Genomic DNA, 23,318 nt, shown 5'->3' on the forward strand with positions numbered 1-23,318 from the left:
TCACCAAATCAAGCGCTTTACTCAAATCATTCACGACTTTATCAAAACAGAGTTCATACTTGAGTGCAGTCAATTCAATCACGCTGTCATCAGCTCGGCTTTCTTAATGAGTTCTTCTAAGTTGCAGCCTTTGTGTGCAGCAGCCGGAGGAGCTTTGTTCAGACACGCAGCGTCCCAGTGGACTGAAATTCAACCTCCCGGCGCTCCGCACTGAAAAGTGCCATCACTCCCCTGTTACTCTGTTGACTGATTGATTCTGATGGTCAGGTGCCTCTGGCAGTAAATTCAGAAGATGCTAATAAGAGCGTGTGGCTCATGGGATCAGAAAACAGGGACACTGGAGCTATTTCACAGATACATTAAACCAACTAGTGCTTTTGTGGCATGTAGACTACTCGCTAGCTGTTCAACAATGCAAACCATAAACTATTTTACAGTGTACTGAGTGTGACTCTGTGTGAAGACACCTAATGAAAGCCTTCTTGCATCTACGCGTGTTACATGCATGAGGTGCTTGCATGTTTTTGCACAGACAGTATGCATGTGATGTCACGGTAGGCGGAAACTGCCGCAGTCACTCCTCCCTGAGCGGATGAACGGGCAGCAGATCTGCAATTGCTCATTCACACGGAAAACAGAACATGCAAAACACTGCTAAAATGTTAAAGAGCTGGCGACGGATTCTCTCCTCATCTGCACCAGCCGTGCACCGGCAGCGGTCCTCTGTTACCCCCACCCACACAAAGTGAAGCAAAGTGGCAGGGCTGTCATGAGCCTGGAGCTTGCAGGCACGTTTACATGGCCATGTAGTTGACTGACTCAGCTCTGATTGGACAGTTATTTTATGCCATTGCAGGCATACAACTACGTAGTTTCCCAAGTAATGCATTCTATGTTTTTCTTATGCAGGTCCTGGTGGCTTGTCATCCTCGAGATAACTGGGGACTGTGATGATCGGATAATGATAGAAATCACAGCGAGTGCGATTGGTTGCTGCTCTCCTCTCTCTCTCTCGAGCATCAGAGGACAGCTGCAGAAAGTTTAACCTTTCCAAACCTCGGGTTGAGCCACTGGCTGACTTGACTCTTGACATCTGACAGCAGGCAGTCCAAGCATGCTTCTCAAGGTGTGGCCCGGTCACCAGAATAAAACATTGCCACTGCAAGTTTCTGCAAGTCTGAATACGTTAAATTCAGACGTTTCATATGTATCACATCAACATTTCTACAATAGGTATTAAAGTGACCTAGCTCAGATTACCAGGACATGCAGGAGGAGGTGATGGTGGTGGCACAACACCCAGGGGAGACGGCTACCAAGCAGCAGACTGCTGTTCCAGCCATGTTTGTAACAACAAAATTTGGTGTTTTTAAGGAGATGTTGGGAAATGTTTAAGCTGTGTTTCTGGTGAATAACCAGGTACATTTAACAAGACGTTTTCAATTTCCTGCCGTGTTTGTCAAAGCTAAACAGGAGTTTTAATGGACTGGTACGTAAGATTTGGAGGGACCTAGTGGCAGAAATGGACTATAATGATCATAAGTATGTTTTCATTGTATGTGTGATCACCTATCACTGTGTTTTCGTTTGTTTTAAAATGAGCTCTTCATATCGACAGAGGGAGCAGGTCCTCTTTCATGGACCACCATGTTTCTATCGTAGTTTGTGACCAAGGGTACTTGTTCCGTCAGGCTGACATGAGACAACATCTTTTATTTTAGCTTAGTTTGGTTTTATTTTGTGAACTAATACTGAGGGTAGCTTTTGTTTATTTTCTTTGGAACCAATTCCTCATCAGTTTTTTCATTTTATTTGCACTTTCTGTTTTTGTGTATCGTAAATTACAACTCTGATGCCAAAACAGTTGGGACCCTGTGTAAAATATAAATAAAAATTGAATGTAAAGCAATGGTAAGGGTGTGTTAGTACCATGGCTTCATAGTTAAAGCATGCAGGTACTAAACTGACCTCCCACTGAAAACATGTGGCGCGTTATGAGGCACAGAATAGAAGAACAGAAACTCTGGACTTTTGAGCAACTGAAGTCTAACAAGCAAGAAGAGGAAAGAATTTCACTGTCAACAGTTAGTGTCCTCAGGTCTCAAACACTTACTGAGTGTGCTGCTAAAAGAAAAGGTGATGTAACACAGAGGTAAACAGGCTCCTGTCCCTGCTTCTCTGAAACATGTTGCAGGCGTCAAATTCAGAAAGAGTGTGTATTTACAAAAAACAACTAAGTTCATCAGTTTGAAGATAAATATCTTGTCTTTGTACTGTATTGACTGAATAATGATCAATCAATCAATGGTTAAACATTACTACAGAAACAGAGGTCTAATGGAAGCAGTCAGTCAAGATCACGCATTCAGTTCACACACATGCGTACACGCACACACACCACAAACACAGCTGTACTGACACAACTGTAATACAACAATGGACACAAACATGCACACTACTACTAACACAAAGACATGTGAAAGCTTGCACACACACACGCACACACACACACACATACACACACAGTGCCCAACAGAAGCAGAGATCACAGCATAACTCAATTTCTGACTCCTCTCTCATTTCTTTCCAAAGTGAGGAGACACACATACATACACACAAACACGCACACGCACACACACACACACACACACACACACACACACGCGCACACACACACACACACAGCCATAGAAAGAGGGGGATGGAGTAAGATATAAAAAGAACACAGAGCAGAAAACTGCAAAACCCCATGATAGCACTGAGAGAAGAGGGGTAGGAAGCCAGAAGAGTCTCAGAAGCGAGGAGAGCGTAGTGCAAAGAGGGGGGGGGCAATTTAACAAGAGGTCTTGTATGATGTGATGATGCACTTGTTGTCATGTTTTCCCACCAAACACTATCCGACATTTCAAAGCGTAAAGCGCTATGCTGGTTTTGTGACTCTTCATAATGAAGTAGAGTCAGCAAACGGTTTCACAAAGAAAGGCAGCCTATGATAGCAATATACACTCACTGGCCACTTTATTAGGCACGCCTGTACAATCTAGCGCAGTCCAACCAAAAGCGTACGTGGTGTAAACCAAAACCAAACCAAAACTGAAAATGCATTGCTTCATAAAAGTGGAATTCATGACGGGGCATTATCATGGATTGAAGGTACCAATTAAAGCTTTGATTACAGGATAGTGAGAGACATAGGTGAATTAAAACAAGTCTGTTATTAAGACAAGAGGACATCAGGGGCCTGGGTTGGAGTGGAACCAGTGACATACAAAACTGTGTCATCTGCATAAAAGTAGACTTTAAATGATTGACTAAAGGATATGTAACAGGCCAAGAATTGTTGCCTGCGCACCCTGTTGCTGATGGTTAGAAGGTTTTACACTTGTTTGAGTTTTCAAGCTTATGATTAAAAACCAAAACCAAGATATCAAGCAGAAAACCATCTGAAACCGTAGGTTTGTATTCTAACTGCTTCACTGGCTGCTTTCTTCTTTCTGTGATGAATTGTGAAGATTTTTTTCCACAAGGACATCGTTGTAAAACAATTGATTTGATAATCACCTGATGATACAAGTGCAATGTGTCACACCGCAGTGAGGTCTGTCTCGTCATGGGGTTTTTTGTCTTGTCATTGACACAATGCAGTCAAAGTTGAGTTTTGAAGACAGCATGGCAGCTCCAAAAACACCTTATAATAAACAGAGTCACTCATCCTCCCTCACTTACTCATTACTACACTTACGGAGGTAGAGAGGAGGAGGGATGGAGAGAATTGGAGGAGAGAGGACAAAATAGGGAGAGGGATGTTGAAAAAGAGGTGGAGAGAGAGGAAAAGGGGCAAGACAGGCCCAAAAATAAAGGAAGGAAGAGCGCTAATGAGTACACTCAGGTTTGCTCAGTTGCTGTGACAACGTGCCGGCTCACTGCTTCGAGCCACAAGACTGCATATCTAATGAATAACACACATACACACACACAGTTGAGAGAACAGAACACAATATATCCCCTCAAGCTATTGTGTCATCTGCATGAGTTTTCACATGCCCAAAACCCATCAGAACACACACTCTGCTGAGAACAAAAATGGCACCTGCCCATACGCCTGCATGTGCGCGTGCGTCCATCGTGAAAACTACCAAATAGGTGCGCCAACGTCAAGAAACCCAGCCAGAGCTTTTAACCAAATCAATCAGGACCACCGGTCTGTGACTGTGCCAGTTGGCGTGAGCTGAATGGTTTCGGGAGGGGAAAGAAAAGCTGTGGAGAAAGGAGGAAAAAAACCTTCACAATGCAGCAGATCCTCCTGCACCAGGACCTCGGGCGTCCACGCTGACAGGCACAGCGTGCAGCAGAGTCGAAATATAGCTCAGAAATTGTGTGTGAAGTTCACACACTGAGGAAAGATGTAGGGATTTGACTATCGCCTCATACACTGGAGAAGGGTTAGACATTGTGACATGTATTATACTGTGACATGATAGACATTTGTTGTGCTATTTGCCTATTTTGTTATGGTAGATGTCTGTGGTTGTATGAGGCCTTTGAGGACAGTGCTGCAAATCAGTGTTACGGATTTGCAAGATCTTTGCATCAGTGTGATTAAGTACATTGATTTCTCAGTTTAAGTCCATTTATTTATTTTGGATTAGCCAAAAGCAGCCAGTCTGGTTCTTTTATGTACAGTATAAAATGTTTTTCTCAGGTGAATTCTGTCACCTCACTTTGGGTTCTTCTTTTTTCTGTTTTTGCCTTGTTATATTCAAAATGGTTTTAAAAAGTGGGACTTATGTCAATATGCACATATGTACAGCTAACTACTGCTTACAACAGATGTATTGACACCAACCATGCAATGAAATCACACTGTGCAACTGCTCACACTGCAAAAACAACATTTCTGACCTGCCAGGTATCCCTTTGATTCTCTGAGAGCCAGATCTTTGATCATTCAGGTAATTAATCAGACGCCGTGACTCCCCTCAAACTGAACATCAAACCACGACCCATCTGACAGAAATTGTGCCTGATTCCAAAATTAATCAAGGGGACCTATGTGGGGTTATAATAGTGCTTAATCTGCACAGAGTCTGGCTGGCTTTCATTACACAGGTTCTATAAAACTAAAGATACCAAAACCTTGATAATACAGCATGGCTCCCATGCGGGCTGAGGGCTCCCAGGCAGGGTTATAACATTGTACAGTGCTGGTCCTTTTGTAAAAATAGTACATGAACACAAATCTGACTTTGATGTCAGACTCTTGAGGGTGAGGTTGTTTTTCTCATTCATAACTGATAATGGTGCACAGGTAGTGCAGCTAATGAACCTGCAGAAACTGAGATTACAACACTGGGTCTCATCTACTTTTTATTGCATTTTGATGACATATTGATTTCATTGCAGGTTTACAATGTCTCAGATTTTTCATTGAAACAAAAATTGATTGGACTGGCAGACAGTGATCTGTAGATTCAGGCTGCTGCTTGGTGACATTGTGGTATCACGTCTGCAGCTCCAATGATCCCTGCACAGTAGGTCACAGCTGCAACGCCAGTGCATCTGGATGTGTGTGTGCATGTACTGTATGCTGTCTCGTGTGTGTTTGTGTGCTCATGCATGTGTGTATTCGTCTCTACATAAGCACTGCAGGGAGGACGTCCTCCCCAGGGGCCGGTAGAGGGCCCGGGGGCTCGAGTTGACAACACTGATAACCAAGATCAGCTGTTCGACCGATGAACCTCCAGCATAAACAGACTCGCACATACAAACATGCACACGTGCATGCACACATGCATGAGGCGTGCGCGCACAGTGTGAGTTTCAGAGAGGTGGAGGGAGAAACAGATGTCACACTGAAGCTGGGAGGAGGCCTCTTCTCATCCTCATACTGAGTCCTCGAGGCAAAACACACACACACACAGCGCATGGCTCTGCAGAGCACAGCATAGAAACTCTCAATCTCTGTCTCCCCTTTGATGTCAGTTCAACATTGGGCCAGAAGACAAAGGAAGCATCACTGTGCAAATCAAAAATTCATTAAAAACTTAACCAACATAGCTAGACCTGCAGAATACTAATATGCGGCTCTATAAACTCACATTTCAAAAACCGAGCACTAAATTGTCAAGCAGGAGCCTTGCATATCTGAAAAAGTGATGCAGAAATTGTGAAAAATGCTGTAAGGGGTGAGATGACAGCATTTAGAGGATATAAATATGTCATCAGGGTTGAATGCATGACAGATTCATGAGGCCAAAGTGTCTTTAATACATTAGTATCAGATTTCAGGTGAGAGTGAGGTGTCATCTGCAAAGTGTTTTGAATATTTTTATCCACTTTATGTGCTTTCTCATTGGAGCGCATATTCTTACGTCGTCAACTATTACAAGCCAGTTACGGGTCATATTCCCAGCCTGAAGGACACAAACAAGATGTGATTTGTCCCTCTGTGCTTACCTTCCTCAGCAGGTTGCAGATCCTCTCAATGTTCCGCAATCTCTCCCTCTGTAAGGAGACAAACAAGGAAGAGGTTTAGAACGTTCTAGGTTTCACACAGCACTTTGTTATTGGTGACTCAGTCAGCTGAGTATGTTAACTGTATGTGTATCTGGTGAAAGATGAAATAGAATAGAAAAGTTGCAAGTTTGTGCTGCATTTTGAAGGAAAGCAGGGGGAAATGGGTTTAAATACATTTCCAACGACTTCAGAGAGATGATCACAGCCAAATACACATGAATGAATCTTGGATCTTAGACTTTTTAATGGTAAGTCATTAGGTGTTGTCATGATTTCACCTGGCTTCTTCTATCTGAGAGTCAAATAGGACCAAAGTAAAACCTGGTCCAACTGTCAATATGTCTAAAACCAGAGGGCATTCGAGTGCAAAGAGAAAAACGTGGATTTTGTCTCTTTCAAAATAAAATGTCTCTTTCAAAATAAAATGGACCCAATCTGAGATGAGCATGCACTGAAGAAGGTGACATTTTTTTTCTTCTTTATTCTTTATTATTATCACTTTTTATCTGTTTGCTCTGTCTTTCTTTGTTTTTTTTTACATGTTCGAAATAAAGGAATCAATCAATCAATCATGTTGGACTTTAAGATTTCATGAACCTTTGAATTGTCTCCACATTAATTCATTCATCTGGAATTTTGCAGGACCTTCAGAGAGCCTTTCCCCAGCGGTCACTGTATTCATCACTACCTTTATATATACGTTTACATAATTTACTATACTGAGTGTTCCCAGCATCTGCAATAAGGTATAAAATGCTTAAATCAGCACTCGCCACAATGCTGACTCCAACAGCCACCATTTCACCAAAGCTTTTAATATCATCATCAAATATTAACTTATTCCTATAGAGATGCAATCTGGACGTGACTGGCAGGGCTGCATGCTCCACAGGGATGCAGAACTCTGGCTGCTTATAAATCATATATTGATGTGAGCGTCACACTGTTTGTGCTCGTGGACAGTCGCTTTGACTTCATCTCTGCCGCTCAGAAGCTGCCCGCAAACGTAAACAACGGGGGCTCCGTGGGAACCGTGAAGTATATGAAAAAATATATTTAGGCTCGACAGAACATCAAAGCCAGCGTGTCCAAAGCTGAACTAATATTTAGTAACCACGTCAGAAAAAACAGCATTAAAAGAGTGTGAAAATGTGCCGAGATAATTGGAGTGAAAAATACACTTCGCTGCTTATGAACGCAGCATTTATGGGTGTTTCTGAAACACCACGGTGGTTTGCTCATTGTAAAATGCGCACAGTATCTGCATCTATACACTGCATGCTGTGATGCTGCCTATGTTTAAACCCCTCTGTGCTTTTCAACTTGCCCCTGCATTTTTATTCTATATGTTTAATGCCGAGGGCGAGCAATAAGCTCACATTTTGATTTGCTGTGTGGAAATGTGCCAGTGAGGTTCCACCTCTGCTGGACTGCAGTATGTGTGTGTGTGTGTGTGTGTGTGTGTGTGTGTGTGAGAATCAGAGACACAAGCAGGTGAGAGCTGTGATAGAGAGAGGCTCAGGCAGACAGAATGTACTCTGAGTGTGTGTGTGTGTGTGTGTGTGTGTGTGTGTGGAGGCAGTGAGAGCCCTCGTTTTCCACACACACACACACACACACACACACACACACACACACACACACACACTCAGAGGTGGATCCTGCCCATTCACAACATAACACAAGGTAACTGATGAGCACTTATCTTGACTCTTATTTGCTTTCTTTAAAAGTGAGATCTGAAGATCGATACCAGCCTCATGCCTGTTACGTCCGTCTTTATGTAACAGCTCAGTCTCGTAGCGCTGAGGCCGGCTAGTTTAGCAACGCCTTGACTGTTGTGTTGGGTGGAGAAGCGAGGGATGGGAGGCCAATGATTTATAGTTTGTTAGGAAGAGACAATATGATCAGTCACACAGCAGACTGCTCAGACCCAGCACACTATCACAGATTAACAAGTTATATTAGCACAACGGCTCGCTATTTTTTCCTGAGTGCATTATTCTGTGAAATGCATCATATTCACTTATTATCGCGGTTATGTAATAATAATCGTGTGGCTGGGAGGCTTCGACCTGCATGTCTGGATTCGTGTGTTGCTTTTTGCTGAAACACTGTGTCAATAGCATCGAGAATAAAAAGCTTTTATATTTGCTGTGAGGGCCGTTACATTTCTGGTATTCACAGATTAATGATCGTCAAGCCCACCCCAGTCAGTCCAGATCAAGAGATTCTAGACTTAGACCAGATGTTTTTTTCAATTCAAATCATTCACAAACATCAAAATAGACGACAACGTATGTATTTTCAGATATAGAACGTAAGGATCAGATAAATCTGAGTCTCTGCAAGAGCTCTGGAACAAACCCTTTATCAGCCAACAAATGCAACCAGATACCTTCTCCAACTGGTTTTTCATCCCACTTCGGATAACATCCGGCACAAGCATGTATACACACACCACTTTATTGGTTTGCCTTGCTTTGTTTATTGTTCGGGTTTTATCACCTACAGTTTGACTGCCGTTCAATGAAAACGCTATCAAACTGCCGCACTACACAAACGAGTTAGCAACTAGCTGGCGAACATAGTGGAGCATTTGGCAGCTAAACAGCCAGATATGACCCCTGTTGGATTGGACTTTCATTCATCAGGTGACCAAAAACCAAACTGTTATAAATGCCAATGTTCCTGTGTGTGTGTTTTCTAACACATGGACCATAATCAGCTTTATAAGAAGAAGAGAGAAGAGATCATATAATATTCCCCAAAATGTTCTCCCACACCTTTATGTCAATGATTGTGGCTGAGTTCCAAAGTCCTTTTTGATGCTTTTGAAGGTTGGATGCCATTATGTTCTTCAAACGCTGAGGGCCTCTATATCGTTTCCTAAAATATACATCGATGAAGATGCAAACATAAATATTTGATTGCTATTTTTAAGATGTGAAGACTGCTTCAGAGGTTTCTCCTTGAAAATGTTTAATTTATGCCGCTGCTCTAAATAATGAAGGCAGAGATTCCTGGGTAGGAGGGCGCAAACAAGTCTGAGGTAACACCGCTGTAACAACGGAGAGGCAGGGAGAGAGGGGGAGATACGTGGAAGCCGGTATAAAGCTGAGGGTGACCACTGAATCATTTTGTATCATTTATTCATTTCTTCTGTGTGTGTGTGTTGAGACTCTCTGACTGAAGTATCACGACTTCCACTCTCATCTCTCCAAAACGCCTCGTGGGACTTTACCTCATTTCACATGGAAGGAAGCGTGGGAAAAAAAAAAAAGCTATATTGCTCTGCCTTTCAACTTTTCATTATTTCAAGTGTTTCAAAGTACAAGGAGAAGCAATTTCAATTGAGGGGAGCTACACTTTGATGTGCAATGTACGGCAGCGCATGACGGGCAAGAAAGGGAATCCGTGATTGGGAGGAGGAACAGTGGGAAAGAGAATTTATATTCGTAGTGGCACAGATTTCTGCCTCATGTGCAGGAAATCAGAGAAATTTCAACCCTCCCTCTGTCCTTGATATGACCTCATCCGCTGCACACACGTACCCACATCTATATATACCTATATATACACACACATACACACACCACAACACACATGAAAGGCCCATTCTGATAGCCAATTATCTCCCCTGCTAATGTCTATTTCTGGTTGACACCGCGCCTCGTCGAGGATCGGACCAGCTCGCTCCTGCACGACACCATCTCCCCTCGCCTTCATCGCCTGACGGGTTTGAACGAGGACACTCAAATGTATTCCAAGCAGCGTGCATGCGTGTGTTTGCTAGCGTACACGTGCGCACGCACACACCCGCAACTGTCTACTCATTAGCAAGCAATTAGGTTGATGCCTCTTTGAATTGTGACTCAGCGAGAACTGGCTTGACAAGCGAGAGCGGCGCGAAAGTATAAACAAGAGTGGGAGGAGGCGAGGGGTGGGGTGACCTCTATTTAACCAGCGCACCAATTAAGAGGAAATTCTCATTTGCAGGAAGTGGATGGTGTAAGTGCGGTTGGACGATGAACGCCCTAAAGGTGAAGCGGAGGAGGGTGATCAAAAAAGTGTGTCTACAGGCTGTGGAATAAATTTCCCCTTTTGACTCGAGTAAAGCTTGAACTTGAGCGGGGGAGACAGGCGTGGAGCAGCGAGGGAGATGGAATGATTCGGGGGATGAAGGGTGAAGGGGAGCATTTAAACGGTGTGAAGAGGCTACAGAAGCTGTCATGGCTTGCGCTCGCGTCCTCGGTGAGACGCTAATGGAAACACTCCTAAAAGTCAAACTCATAAAACATTTGAATGAATAACCCCCCCCCCACCACCACCAGACTCTCTCTCCTTCATCTCCTCCCTCAGTTATCACTCAGACGATATTATCAGTGCTACCGACTCCTTTCTTATTAAAGCGATGCGTGCATGTGGATATGTGCTGCGGGAGAGCGCATCCTCACTGGAGTCTGCATGGCGTGCATGTGTGTCACAGGCACACGAGCAATGGATGCTGGGAACTGCACAATAAACCCTGAGCACTGTGGGAAACAAAGAAATGAAAACTGAGTGTGTGTGTGTGAGGGAGTGGTGCTGTACGATTGAACATCATTTTATTCAGTATGGAGCTACTGACGGGGGAACATGCTCTGCAAGCTCTGCATCTTGATCAAGCTAGCAGAGCTTGCTAACTGACAGGTGCCGTGTGGCAGAAAGGTTTTAAATAACTACAAACAAATAATTAGCCACTCGACCTATTTTCCGCCGAAGGAGACTGAACTGATGCATGCTGAGAATATTCTTCTCTGGTATTTGACGTATCATTGAAGTAGACTTTATCGCCACCTACTGGCCAGGCATGCTTGTTTGAGCCTTTGGAATGGTTTTTGCGTTCTTGTGTTTAGGGAGATTTTTCATAAAATGAAAGTCGTGTGGACAGATACTTTTTTTTAATGGGAGGGGGATATAATTTTTTTAAATATGAAGATGATATGTGGGATGTGGGACAAACTCCAAGTCCTTGCTCTGTGTAAAAACAGCTGAAACAAGGTGTGTATCAAGTGAAGTTATGATCTTAGCACATAATTAGCTGTTTGTGTTTCCACTAACAGTGCTTTCTTGCGATGGAGAAATACGTCCTGGCATTGGCGTGTTGGTTTTTGTCGCTGTGACAGAACAATAAACCTACAAGAGACTGCTTGGACAAAGACGCCCCCTCCAGCTGACACTGCTGTAGCCTTCAATTAGCTCGAGACCAACTTCAGAAAGCACTCCGAATGAGGACTGTAGATTTTGCAATGTGTTAAGGGACTGTTTCATGGCCAGTGTGGACAGGAGCAGTGATTACAGCCACCAATAACGCTTTCAGTGTTCATACATGGGCGCCATGTGTTAAAATAGACTTTACTCTGTTGCATGCTAATTTGAGTAGAGGCAGTCCTGCAGCATTTGACCTGTACAACACTGACAGCAGGAATAAAGGAACAATAAAAAAAATTCTAATCTGAAAGTGCAAACTTTTGCCAAATAAATCATGCTTGCAAAGTTGATAGCTCTACAAACATGGCTGCAAGATGTGGCATCAACTCTCCACTCCTGTTAGTTGTAATGTCAGTCAAATGGCAACTTTTCTGAAGGAAATTTACTTTACTTTTTGTGCTAGCTGTTGCAATTAGACAACTAAAACATTTGAAACAGAGGAAATCCTGACAGCTAAAGTTTGAAGTGTCAGTCAAAAGGAAAACACTGAAGAAAAATAGCAGCTAAAACGGAAGTGGTGAGGGAAATTGAAGTGTCAATTATAATAAAAGGCGTTAAAAAAGTCAGTTGAAAAAAGTCAGTTGGAGCGTGTGCAGTTGTGGAAGTTGTGGGAGACAGAAAAGTAGATGCTTGTATTGTTCAAAGCTCAAGACTGAAAGGATTTGAAGTGTAATTGTACATTGAATGAAGAAATAGTAAAATAACAAAAAAACAAGTTGAATTTAATTGAAAATCACCACCATTCAAGATGCTTCAAAAATGCAGTTAAACTGGTGACTGAATTCCACAGAGAGATCCAGCAGGGATGGCAGTGCAGGCGATCACAACACAAACATGAAGTACATGCATCCACAGTGACACACATCCATCAAATGAACGAACACATCAACTATCAAAGACAGCCAGAGCACCAGCTCCTCCGCCTACAGCAGCTCGACTGTTCCTCGTGTCTGCTACATGTTTGAGGGTGAAAACAACTCCTCTCCATCTTCACATCATTCACTCTACTGTATTATTTCCTCTCCACTGTGGTACTACAACTTGCCAATATAGTGTGTGTGTGTGTTTGTGAGGGTGTGTGCGACAGAGATGAAGAGAAAATGTTGAACAAGCTTTACATCGTTTATTGTGAATTTGACAGCGAATATAGTCATTGCATCTATATTGTGTGTTGGTGTGTGTGTGTGTGTGTGTCTGCACAATGTGAAGTTCCTCCCTGACAGCCCAAGCTGACAGAAACTGCTAATTAGGAAGGAAGGAGAGCTTGGCGGGAGACATTATGCATGAGCCAGTGACAGACAGGTCATATGGATCATTGCAGGATGTGTACGACACGAGAGCAGGAAGGAGAATCGTGGCTGGTTACCTACACAAGATAAAGCCATCGACCAGCTGGATTAAAAAGGCAGAGTCGAGAACCAAAGCTAAGTTAGATTTTCAAATTGTCTCCCCAGAGATGTCACTTGAAAGACACAATGACATAGAACTACAACTCAGGAGTAATGGGCGGGCCAAGGGGGGCGACTCACCGCCAACAGCTACCTCACAACCAGATGACGGCTGAGCATCTGTTCACAGCCCTCCTCCCAACCCGCATCATGGAGAACAAAGCAACACAATTCCAGATGACCTCAGGGAGGATCAATCCAAACAGGTTCTCCTGGATAGTCTTCCAGTTCAGTTCTTCTGGGTTAAGTACTCGGTGAAAGGCAATGCTGCGTACTTTTTCCATTGCTGACAGTTTGGGGCAACAAAGAAACATGTCACGCCCCCGCAAAGCTTATTGACTTCATCTTGGTTTTGAAGACCTGATCAAGAAAAGCAAGACAGAGTGGAAAGAGAGTTTACTGGATGCAGCTTTGCTAGGCTGAGCCTGAGCCACCGATGTGTGGTAAGCAGACCACAATCACGTTATCAAATCAAAGATGTGTTCAAGAATAGTCTTCCAACTTTTAGGAGGTTAAATATGGGCTCTTTTTAGTGTATGATTGTCAATATGGAGTCACAGATATGTAAGAGAAGTAGAATAAAAAGTCTCCTGAGCTGCACAATGTCTTAGTCTTGTTTGTTTGATGTGTTGCGCTGTCCATGGTGCTGATGCAACTGTCACTGTTTTACTGACTTTGTTTTGCACTGATAACCAATCTTGGACTGTTTGTGTATGAGCTGTAAGTTGTGAGGGGAGACTTCATGACTTTAGCATGCTTTGCCATTCTTATAAGTAATAGGTTGCACACGTACACCTAACCAGAACTAAATGTTCCATGAAGGTTTTTGCGCTTATGTTTCTCATGTTTATCTGTCGCACATTTGTACCTGTTCTATAGTGAAGTCTTCAGTGGAAAAACTCATCAGGCACGCAGGAAATGATAAGTGTCTGAGTAGTTAGCATGATGAGTGATTGCTCTGTCCCCATAGCCATGAAAGCTGAGTGCTGAAATACTGAAACTTCAACAGGAAACTCCCCCAAGACACACAAAAAGCAAGGACAGCGGCAATGAGCGGAAACATTAGCAAGCTATGCAAATGAGTTTCCACTTTGTGAGTGAAACACAAACTGAGCGGCTCCAAGGGTTGTGGAAAGCAAAGCAGGGAGCTGGGGAGCATCCTCCGCACTGAGGTGTACTTCCAGGGGCGGGTCTTCATGGAGCGAAAAGGTGAGAATGCAGCCCCACGAATCCAGCAGAAGCCAGTTACTGTTAGACTGAACCAAGTAGGCAAGAGAAGGGGGGAGTAGATCGAGTTTTCTGTTAACTTTGGTTAAATCCACGTCTTTAAGTTATTGCAGTGTAGGGTGTTAGAGAGAGGGGCCTAGGTTGGAGGTCACCTCTGCTACTGGGATCTGCTGCACATGTGAGAGTTGAGGAACATTTTTCTAACTTGTTTATGGAAGCTAGTAAAAATCTGAGCTCTGGAGAGCTCTGGTGCTGCTTACTTCTCCATCACGCTTTACACCTTATCACGGCTGGTTTTCAGGGATTGCAGAAGTTTTTGCAGAATGTTACAGTCCTCACAGAAGGTTAATGTTGTAAAAGGACAGCTGTCTTAAATCGCTGCTTGTTAACTAATGATTAGCTAAAGCTCTGTGGACTCAGGAAAGAGGGAAAAAATGTCTTGCATGGATGTTTGACTGTACAAAAGTTGTGCACCAAGGAATTTGTCACTCAACCAGCGGCGTGGAAACTGTGTTTCATCCACCCATCTACCAAATCTCTTCATGGCTTTAGGGAAACTGGAACCTTGATCGATTGTCACTGTTCATGTGTTCATAAGATGTGTAAAATCAGACATGAACAAGGAGAAAATGAAATGCACTTCAGATGTTTGCAGTATAGAGACACACAGCACAGCAGTGAGCGGTTATTGTCAAGACTGAATAAATATGACTAAAATGTCTTCACTGCTCTTTCTGTTCAGTTTTTGACCCCTAGCAGCCATGTCCCCCTGCTGTCTTTTTGCTAAGCTAAGCTAACCACACACCGCAGCCTCTACATCTGTACATGATGTACAGACATGAGATTGATATCACAAACTCCACAAGCTTTTTGCGGCTTTCAGGGCTTGGGGGGGTGCAGCTACAACTTTCTGAAAGAGAACTTGTGCATTACAGGGGTGGCCACATGTGGAAATGCGCAGCAGTAACTCATTTCATATCAGGAGCGGGAGCCCAAAGGGGAAGGATGGGTCTAAGAAAGATAGGAGAGTGAGGGGAGAAAGGAGAGGGAAGTGAAAATTAGATGGAACCTTTTGTACCCATTTCCTTGCTGGATTCTTTGATATATTCTGCATTGCATAATGATATGCAAATATGACAAAATATGAAAGTGGTACTGAGCAGGGAAATCTGGTCTAATGCACTGGTTTCAGGGTCTTGAAACTGCCTTTCAAGCAGAAGAATTCTTTTCACTTGCCTCTTAAGAAATCCTCATTCAGCCATCTCTCCCTCTTCCTCCGTCTGTCTCCATCTCTAACGCTCCTCCTTTACCCAGTTTGTAATTTTTCTCTTCAATCTGCCTCCCTCTCCAACTTTTCTCCTGTCTTTCTTCCACTCATCCCCGAGGATGTATAGAAGTCAATACTTCAGAGGGGCTATACAGTCCAGAGCTCTTAAGTCAAAGTCACCTCCAAACTAACTGCTCGTGCTGTACTGTACTACCATGCATTATTAAGAGCCGACTGCGTTAGTAAAAGCCCAAAAGACTCAAGGGGAAAGGATTTAGAGGGCTGGAATCCATCCTAAAACAACTTCACCAGGGGCAGCTTCCCCACGCTGGCCAACACTAATGCACATTTTCCTCCACAACTTCCCCCGATTGCTGCTGTGGCAGTTTCCAGGTGTGGCGAAGCAGAACATGCTCGCCTGTTTCTCCGTTTGAGAGTTTGTGAGAGAGATGAGGTGGTGGGGGGGGACCAAGGCTCGCAGTTTCTCACGTTACACTTACATATATTAACATGTTTACACATTTCCATGTAAAAAATACATTACTGCAGATCTGCTGGAAAGCATTTGTTTAATATTCACTGCACGTCACAGACAGCCAGGGAGAGCTGAGGGCATGAGTATAATCCAGTGTATTAACCTGTGAATTGACTATTGTTAAAATGTAATATTCTGTAAACTGAAATAAATAAATGTTACTATTCAAGTAGCAGAAAAGCCCAAATCCCTGCATTAGCCTGAGACGGCCTTTGAATATAATCAGGGTAGACTGAAGTGTCAGCTGTTAGCTGTGAGTGTGAGGAGCAGGGAGTCTGAAGGACACTGAAGGTCCCCACAGACTGTATGACTGAGGCTGAAGTTTCTCCTGCTCTTATATGAGCCGGTTGAATTCAGATCTCTTACTAAAGTAAAAGAACTTATACAACAATGTAGAAATACAAGTAAAAGTTCTGCGTTCATAATACTGCTTCAATAAAAGTGACATATTATCAGTAACATGTACTTTTTCAATGTGCAAATGGAAAACTGCTTAGAAGTCATAGATATCTCAGGCTTGTGACCCCCAAGCTTTTAGTTTGGGGGTCACAAGCACAAAATGTTTGCAACGGCTCATTAACTCTTTTACAATGTATCATTTTCTAAATAAGCTTTGATGTAAGTACAGCTGTCAGATAAATATGGAGTAAAAAGCACATTTCCCTCTGAAATGTAGGGAAGCAGAATGCATTAAACAGAACGTACGTGTCCCAAGGTCCACGTTCATTTCTATAATTTACAGATAGACAGTTTGTCGTTTCAGAGACGTTTTGCACTCAACTGAGTTTAGGCTATATCAAAATGCTGGAACTATGAGGGCTTAGATGGTTAGAAATGGTTTGCACTGGGACTGTTAAGTGTCTGCAGGAACAGACCAACTGTAGAGTCCATGCTTATCTCTGCCTCTCCGCTTGTATTTTATTTGTATCTGGACTCGAGGGTTTGCTCATAAAAGATGACTCATTCATTTGTTTTGGCCTGAGGCCCTATGATAGGACTGCTTTTGAGCGAGGAAGTGAGGAGGGCAGACGGGACTAGTACAACCTTGGTTCCCCCATTTGAGACGATGTGTAAAACACTGGGACAGGAGCAGCTAAACACTGGGAAAGTTGTGGAACTCTCCAAAAAAAAACTGTTTGGATCATTCCACAGGTAATCAGGTGATAGCATCATGATTGGGTATGAAAGGAGCATCCTGCCTGTGAACACAGACGCTTTCTGCAGCATCTAGCTGCTTGATTTAAAATTACTGAAGAGCGAGGAGAGAAAACAGGGGTGAGACTGGGAAAGACACAGAGTGTGAAAGGTGAGACAGAACATCTCCCGCTGCACTGCACTGTATTAATGTGTGCCCCTCAGCAAATGGACTCAAATTGTTTTCCATATGCGCCAACAATCGCCTTCGCACATAAACGAGACAATAACCTGACGAAACACGTGGAGAAAATGTCCGGCGTGAATGAATGAAAATGAGTCAGGGGAGCGAACCTACCGCGTGGAGTGGATTGCCCTGATCAATCGGCACCTTGAAGTCAGCCTGGAGCTCATCGAAAGCTGTTATCTGTGAGGGAGAGAGGAAAAGAAGTGACGATCATCGGTAGGACAGTGGGGCCATATAGAAAGCACATCAGCATTGCCATCAACCCCATGCGTGTTGAAGATGTTATTACCATAGATTATCTCTAACTGTACGCTAAATGACAAAAACAAAACCAAACACTGCTTCATTTAGGGACACTCTGCTCATGTACTCATTATTGTAAAAACTACTGTTCCAACTGCACCCAGTACCACTTTACTTCAACTCAGCCAGCCTGTAAGAGGGCTCCAGAAGAGGTGCAGACCTGCTGGAACAGCACATGCTACGAGCAGACTCCGGGAAAGTCTGGGTCTGAACATGAGCTCCCTGACAATCCCGCCGCTCACCAGTCACTCTGTCTGTTCTGACTCTGTTCGAGGAGTTGACCCAAGAAGGGCGCTCCTCTGATGTTTTGCCATCGGATGCGAGTCCTGCTGTGCTTCAGAGGCTTTGGACCGAAGAAACAGACGAGGACCATGGCATCAAATCAAAAAATAATAAGTAATGGCAAAAACAATGGTAAATATCCATCCATTCCGAAATCAGTGACGTGTGTTTGTGGGAGCGCAGGAGTGCAGCCCTATTCCGAAACATGAATCAACCTCTGTGTTGTTGCCAGGGAAACGCTTGATGTGGTGTGAGTGCCACTGCGATCGCAGTCTTTTTAAATCACTGCAGAGCACGAGCACCAGTGTACGGGAGGCAGGTAAGCCAACGTGGGCATGGTGGTGCCTAAAAACATGACAAAGCTCAACCGTGGGGGGCAGACGACCAAATACGTTAACACTCCAGACCCAAGTAAAAGACAGATGGGGAGGAAGGGAAGGGGACAGAAATGGGAGAACTGGTATAGTGCAGGAGAGAGAGAAGAGTGTCTTTGTATGCTTAAAAATGATATCACAGCTACATAAAGTCCAGACATCCAACTCCAGTTCCCACAATGCATTGGGCACAGCGGTCAAACATACAAAATAATATAAAAGCTATTTTTTTCTTAAACAAATTAGGTGATGGAGTCATATCTATCAACACCTGACAGATGAGCTGAATGAATGATCCTGGATGCATTCAGTGTTCCGGGATCCACATAGATTCTGAAACCCAGGCCGAGATGTTCCCGTGAGTCACCCCACAGCTAGCTTCGTCCAGTACCCAGTATTCACGTGTCTTGTCTTCTGCTTCATCTAATTGCAGGACAAGACTCGGTTAGCTGTCATGAGGGAGAAGACATGACAGTATGATGAGCTTGGTCAGCTCTATATCTGCCTGAGCAAGCTCGCTGCCACTCCGCTCAGCGCTCCTGAGGGCAGGATGAACTGTGAGCATGCACAGGTCACTTTTGGTAGGTGAAAACAGACCTCAGCAGGCTGCATGGACAGCACTCGGGGGCATGGTGACTTCAACAAAATTTGCGCTGTAAAATTTCCATATGATGATGCCTCGTCTGTTGAGGGTTTTTTTTCTGTGCACACCACCAGGTAGGGCTGTACCGAGCAGCACGAAGCATCACAGTGTTAACATTTGAACTCCAAATCAACAGTTGAAAGGGTTTTTTCATGTCTCTGTTACAGATGCACAAGGTACCCTCTAACATCTGTATGACACGCACCAAACTTTTAACTAACCCCAATGTAAACCATCTGCAGAAATTTCCCAAAACGATGCTTTCCTAAATCTTAAATCAAGTAGCTTTGGTGCCTACACCTCACCAAACTCCAAGCATTTCACAACTGAGACTGTTTCACAGCGCTGGCCACATTTTGAAAAGGCTTTCTGGTGGGAAGGCTTTGCACATCGCACATGAGACGCAGAGGAGTGTGACAAAGCGGTATCTGACAACCTGGCATGAGAATGTGTTGGTTTGAAGCCAGTAGTTCTGCACAGTTGCAGCTAAAGAGCGGGCAACACTAATATTACTAATATTACTGCTGCACAAGGCGAAAACAGCCCTTGACACAGACGTTATAAGCTTTCCAAGGAGCCATCATCCTCCATTTCAGATTCATCTCTTCATCCTCGTCATCATTAACACAATCTGCTCCAGTTAAAATGCTGGATCAAATCTGGCCAGGGGCACAACATTTGCATGCGATGAGACGATGCGAAATCAGAACCCCTCGAAATTGGTGTCATTTGATCCTGCCGCTCACCCACTGCTGCACTGTGGGGCAGCTCTCGGTAATAACGCCAACCACTGATGAGCTGCAGAGACGATACGCAACAGTTCGATTGGAGTTGGCATGTGTTGCAATGGAGGCAATAGCACCACGGAGACAGATGTCATTGCTGCACTAGTTGGGCCTCAGGAGGGAAATGTGTGTGTGTGTGAGAGAGTGAGAGAGACATTGCAGGAAGAGATACGAGTGTGTCAGTCAGTGCATCTGCATATGAGCTCCACTGTGTGTCTCCAGGGTGTGTGCACGATGGGGGAACTGGAAGATGTGAGAGCAGCGGGAGTATATCACTGTGTGTGTGTGTGTGTGTGTGTGTGTGTGTGTGCAAAACCGGATTACTGTTTGTGTGTAAGAAAAATGTTCCATTGTGAGCTTTACGAGAAGGAAACAGAGGAAGTGAGGCTATACGTGTGAAAGTGCGCCCAGTATGGGGAATTAACATCAGAGAGACGGCAGAGGTTCGCACCAATCTTGGGTTATTTCCCTGGGCTCGCCCCCGCACTGACAGGCAGCTCTTTACATGTTATTTCCCAGTGGATCCCAACAGTGATCCTGGCTCATTGCCTCCTTCTGTTACAGTGTGTTGGCCTCCCCCGGGCTGTTCCTCATGGGCGATGGGAACACACACACACACACACACACACACACACACACACACACACACACACACACACACACACACACACACAGAGTCTTCATGGGTGCATAAATACAAGCACTGTGTGCATACGTGCACAGGAACACACTCTTCCACAGAGACACGCAGATAAAAGCGGAGAAGGAGTACCTCGCCTACATCTTTACGTGCACCACATGAGGAGAACATTACAGAGTGGATGTTGGAAGGGGATGTCAGGCTTGAAGGATCATTCAATTTAGCACAACGGCTCTTATCTTAGTCTCACGTAGAATAGCATTGTAGTCGTACTTGTCCAAACGCGACTCCCTGTACCGTTCAGGCCTAAGGTATATCACTAATTCTATATGAGGACCCGTCATTGTACCTCATGGAGCGTGGTGGTTGTGGGATGGTCTTCCCTCACTGTGTGTGTGGTACAACACCGGTGCATTTTAATCTGGAAGATTATCTTCGGCAAATTTCTTGCTTTCACTGCTTTCTGCAGTCGTAATCTTAAGTGACACAAAAGGCTTCAGTTCCCAGAGCGTCAAATACCGACGCTTTGTCATGTGTCTCATACAGACACACAAGCCTTTAGCGTCTGTACGAGACGCGCCAGGCTCTCAGCCAACGGCAATGTGAACACATCCGTGGCAGTATCAGAAGCTCACAGCAAGCTGACATAGTATAAATAGCAAGAAAGTCTGCGAAAAAAACACAGGACGTTCACCCAGGAGATCAGGGTTTGTGTCCCGTGAGAAACCAAAGGTGACCAATTCTTTTTTTTTACCTACCCAAGCAGTTTCAGTGCCAAAATCCAACCAAACTGCGACAGTTTCACAACTTTAACCACGTGTTAGAAAGGCTTTCTGGCAGGAAGGCTTTGTGCATCACTGGGATGAGCAAGTGTTGGATGGCTGGAACAGGGGTTTATATTGGACTAAGATCAAGATCACTAAGCAAGCCCATCTCCCTAGCCACGTCCTTCTGTATCTGCAAAAACCAGGACCCCTTCCTGTAGCCAGGCCTGGCAAGGCAGCTTAGGCATCCCAGTGGGGCTCAGAATATAAATAAATAAAAGGAGTTGCACAGAGTTCTCAGGGTTCCCAAGCTTCTGCATCTGATTTTCATTCAAGCTCAGCGGACGCTCAGACGGTTTGTCCATATTAACTCCTGACTCCGAAATATTCTTGCAATTACTTTTACACTAGTTGTATAAATTGTGTCCTGGAGAAGAGGAGACACATTGTGTGTCTGCTGATAGTGAACTCTCTGGTGTGACGTTAATGTGTGAACTCAGCAGCAACGACACACAACACTCTCTCCGATAGTTGCCATAACAACGATGTCAATAAGGAAATAAGCCACATAAAACCACATTCATCTGAGGACAGGATCGCTGTGAATGATCTCCAGCCACACTGAATATTTAAAATCACTGACAAGTTATTGATCAATAGATTAATATGGTAAATTTTACGTACATTTAATTTAAAATAGAAAAATATAACATAATGTTGCCATTCATAACACAGTGTGGCAGGAGTCTTTAACTGCATTTTTCCAGACACTTCAAAATAAAAACAAATGAATTTATTTAGACCTAATTAAAATATTATCATTTAATAATTGTCTTTGACTTTGAGGAACCCTGGTGTCTGATAAGTTTATAATATATTGTTTTTCATTCCAAATCAGTTTTTCTGACGTGGTTTGTTTACAGCCTGTCTAATCATCTGACTAATGTTGCTTCTTGTCTTGTCAAACCTCTTTTCAGCAATGACACCACATTCCTGAATATCAGCAACAAACCTGGCAAGTACAATGTTTTTATCACAAATAGGGATGATGGCTAAAACTACAAAAATAAGACCCACGTTGTAATAAGTGGGGTTTCCTTTGAGGGAAAAATCCACCCTAAAACAGAATTTCATCCCCTTGATCTTCGGCTGCTCAGTCAGTCGTGATCAGAAGCAACATTTGCCCCTGAGCTGCAGACCAGACGACCAAATTTCCAATCTGTGACATGCTCAGAGGGTGATTCCCGCTGAAGATCTGCTGGCAATGACCATGGGTTGCTTTTGCAAATGCGGTTCTATTTTGATGTGGAAGTTCACTTCAACAGACTGCTTTGAAGTCAAGGTTGGCTGGCAGTAACAGCAAACAAACTGGCACCCTCTGCTTCTCTCTTGGCACACCGCATTCGGCATAAACAGTGTGTTTTCGATGCAGACTGGATGCTGGTGGATTGACACCTTGCTCTATGTGTGTCTTCGAGGGAAAGGAGGGGGACAAAGAGGTCGATGCAGCCTGATTCGTTGTGGATTTTTTTGTGTGGATGTAAATTTGTGCTTATTTTCATTGTCATTTCAGCCGGTTGAAGCTGTGACCAACCAAAAACATGCTTTCCCCACCATGCAGCCTTCAAGGCATTCATATGGAAATAAGAAGATTAAAAACAACAGCAGCAATCAGAGGAACCTCCACTCTAATGTGAACGACTACGAGGTCCACTTTAATTATTCAAAGTCTTCTCTCAATTATTTATTGGGATTTTAAAACCCATTCAATATGGGTTAATTTTCTGCACAGCTATTCTTCATCAACCTCTGATGCGCAATTTAGAACCTGATGAAGCTGCTGCCAAACACGAAGTTTAACATGCATCAGCCAAATGACGTCTGAGCAGTACTGGACTAA

At 43.8% G+C, this 23,318-nt stretch overlaps 1 protein-coding gene across 1 annotated transcript in view; it reads right to left on the reverse strand.

Annotated features, from left to right (window-relative positions):
- The window catches only part of cnih3 (cornichon family AMPA receptor auxiliary protein 3), a 67,964-nt gene that overhangs the window by 33,537 nt on the left and 11,109 nt on the right, over nt 1–23,318 (reverse strand). Inside the window, exons 2-3 of the mRNA XM_041959135.1 lie at nt 17,739–17,807; nt 6,457–6,504 (exon numbers count right to left, since the gene is read on the reverse strand). Of these exons, the coding sequence (XP_041815069.1) occupies nt 6,457–6,504; nt 17,739–17,807 (117 nt within the window). The remainder of the gene's footprint in view (nt 1–6,456; nt 6,505–17,738; nt 17,808–23,318) is intronic.

This window comes from Chelmon rostratus, chromosome 18, assembly GCF_017976325.1.
Source record: "Chelmon rostratus isolate fCheRos1 chromosome 18, fCheRos1.pri, whole genome shotgun sequence".
NCBI classification, from domain to species: Eukaryota; Metazoa; Chordata; class Actinopteri; order Chaetodontiformes; family Chaetodontidae; genus Chelmon; species Chelmon rostratus.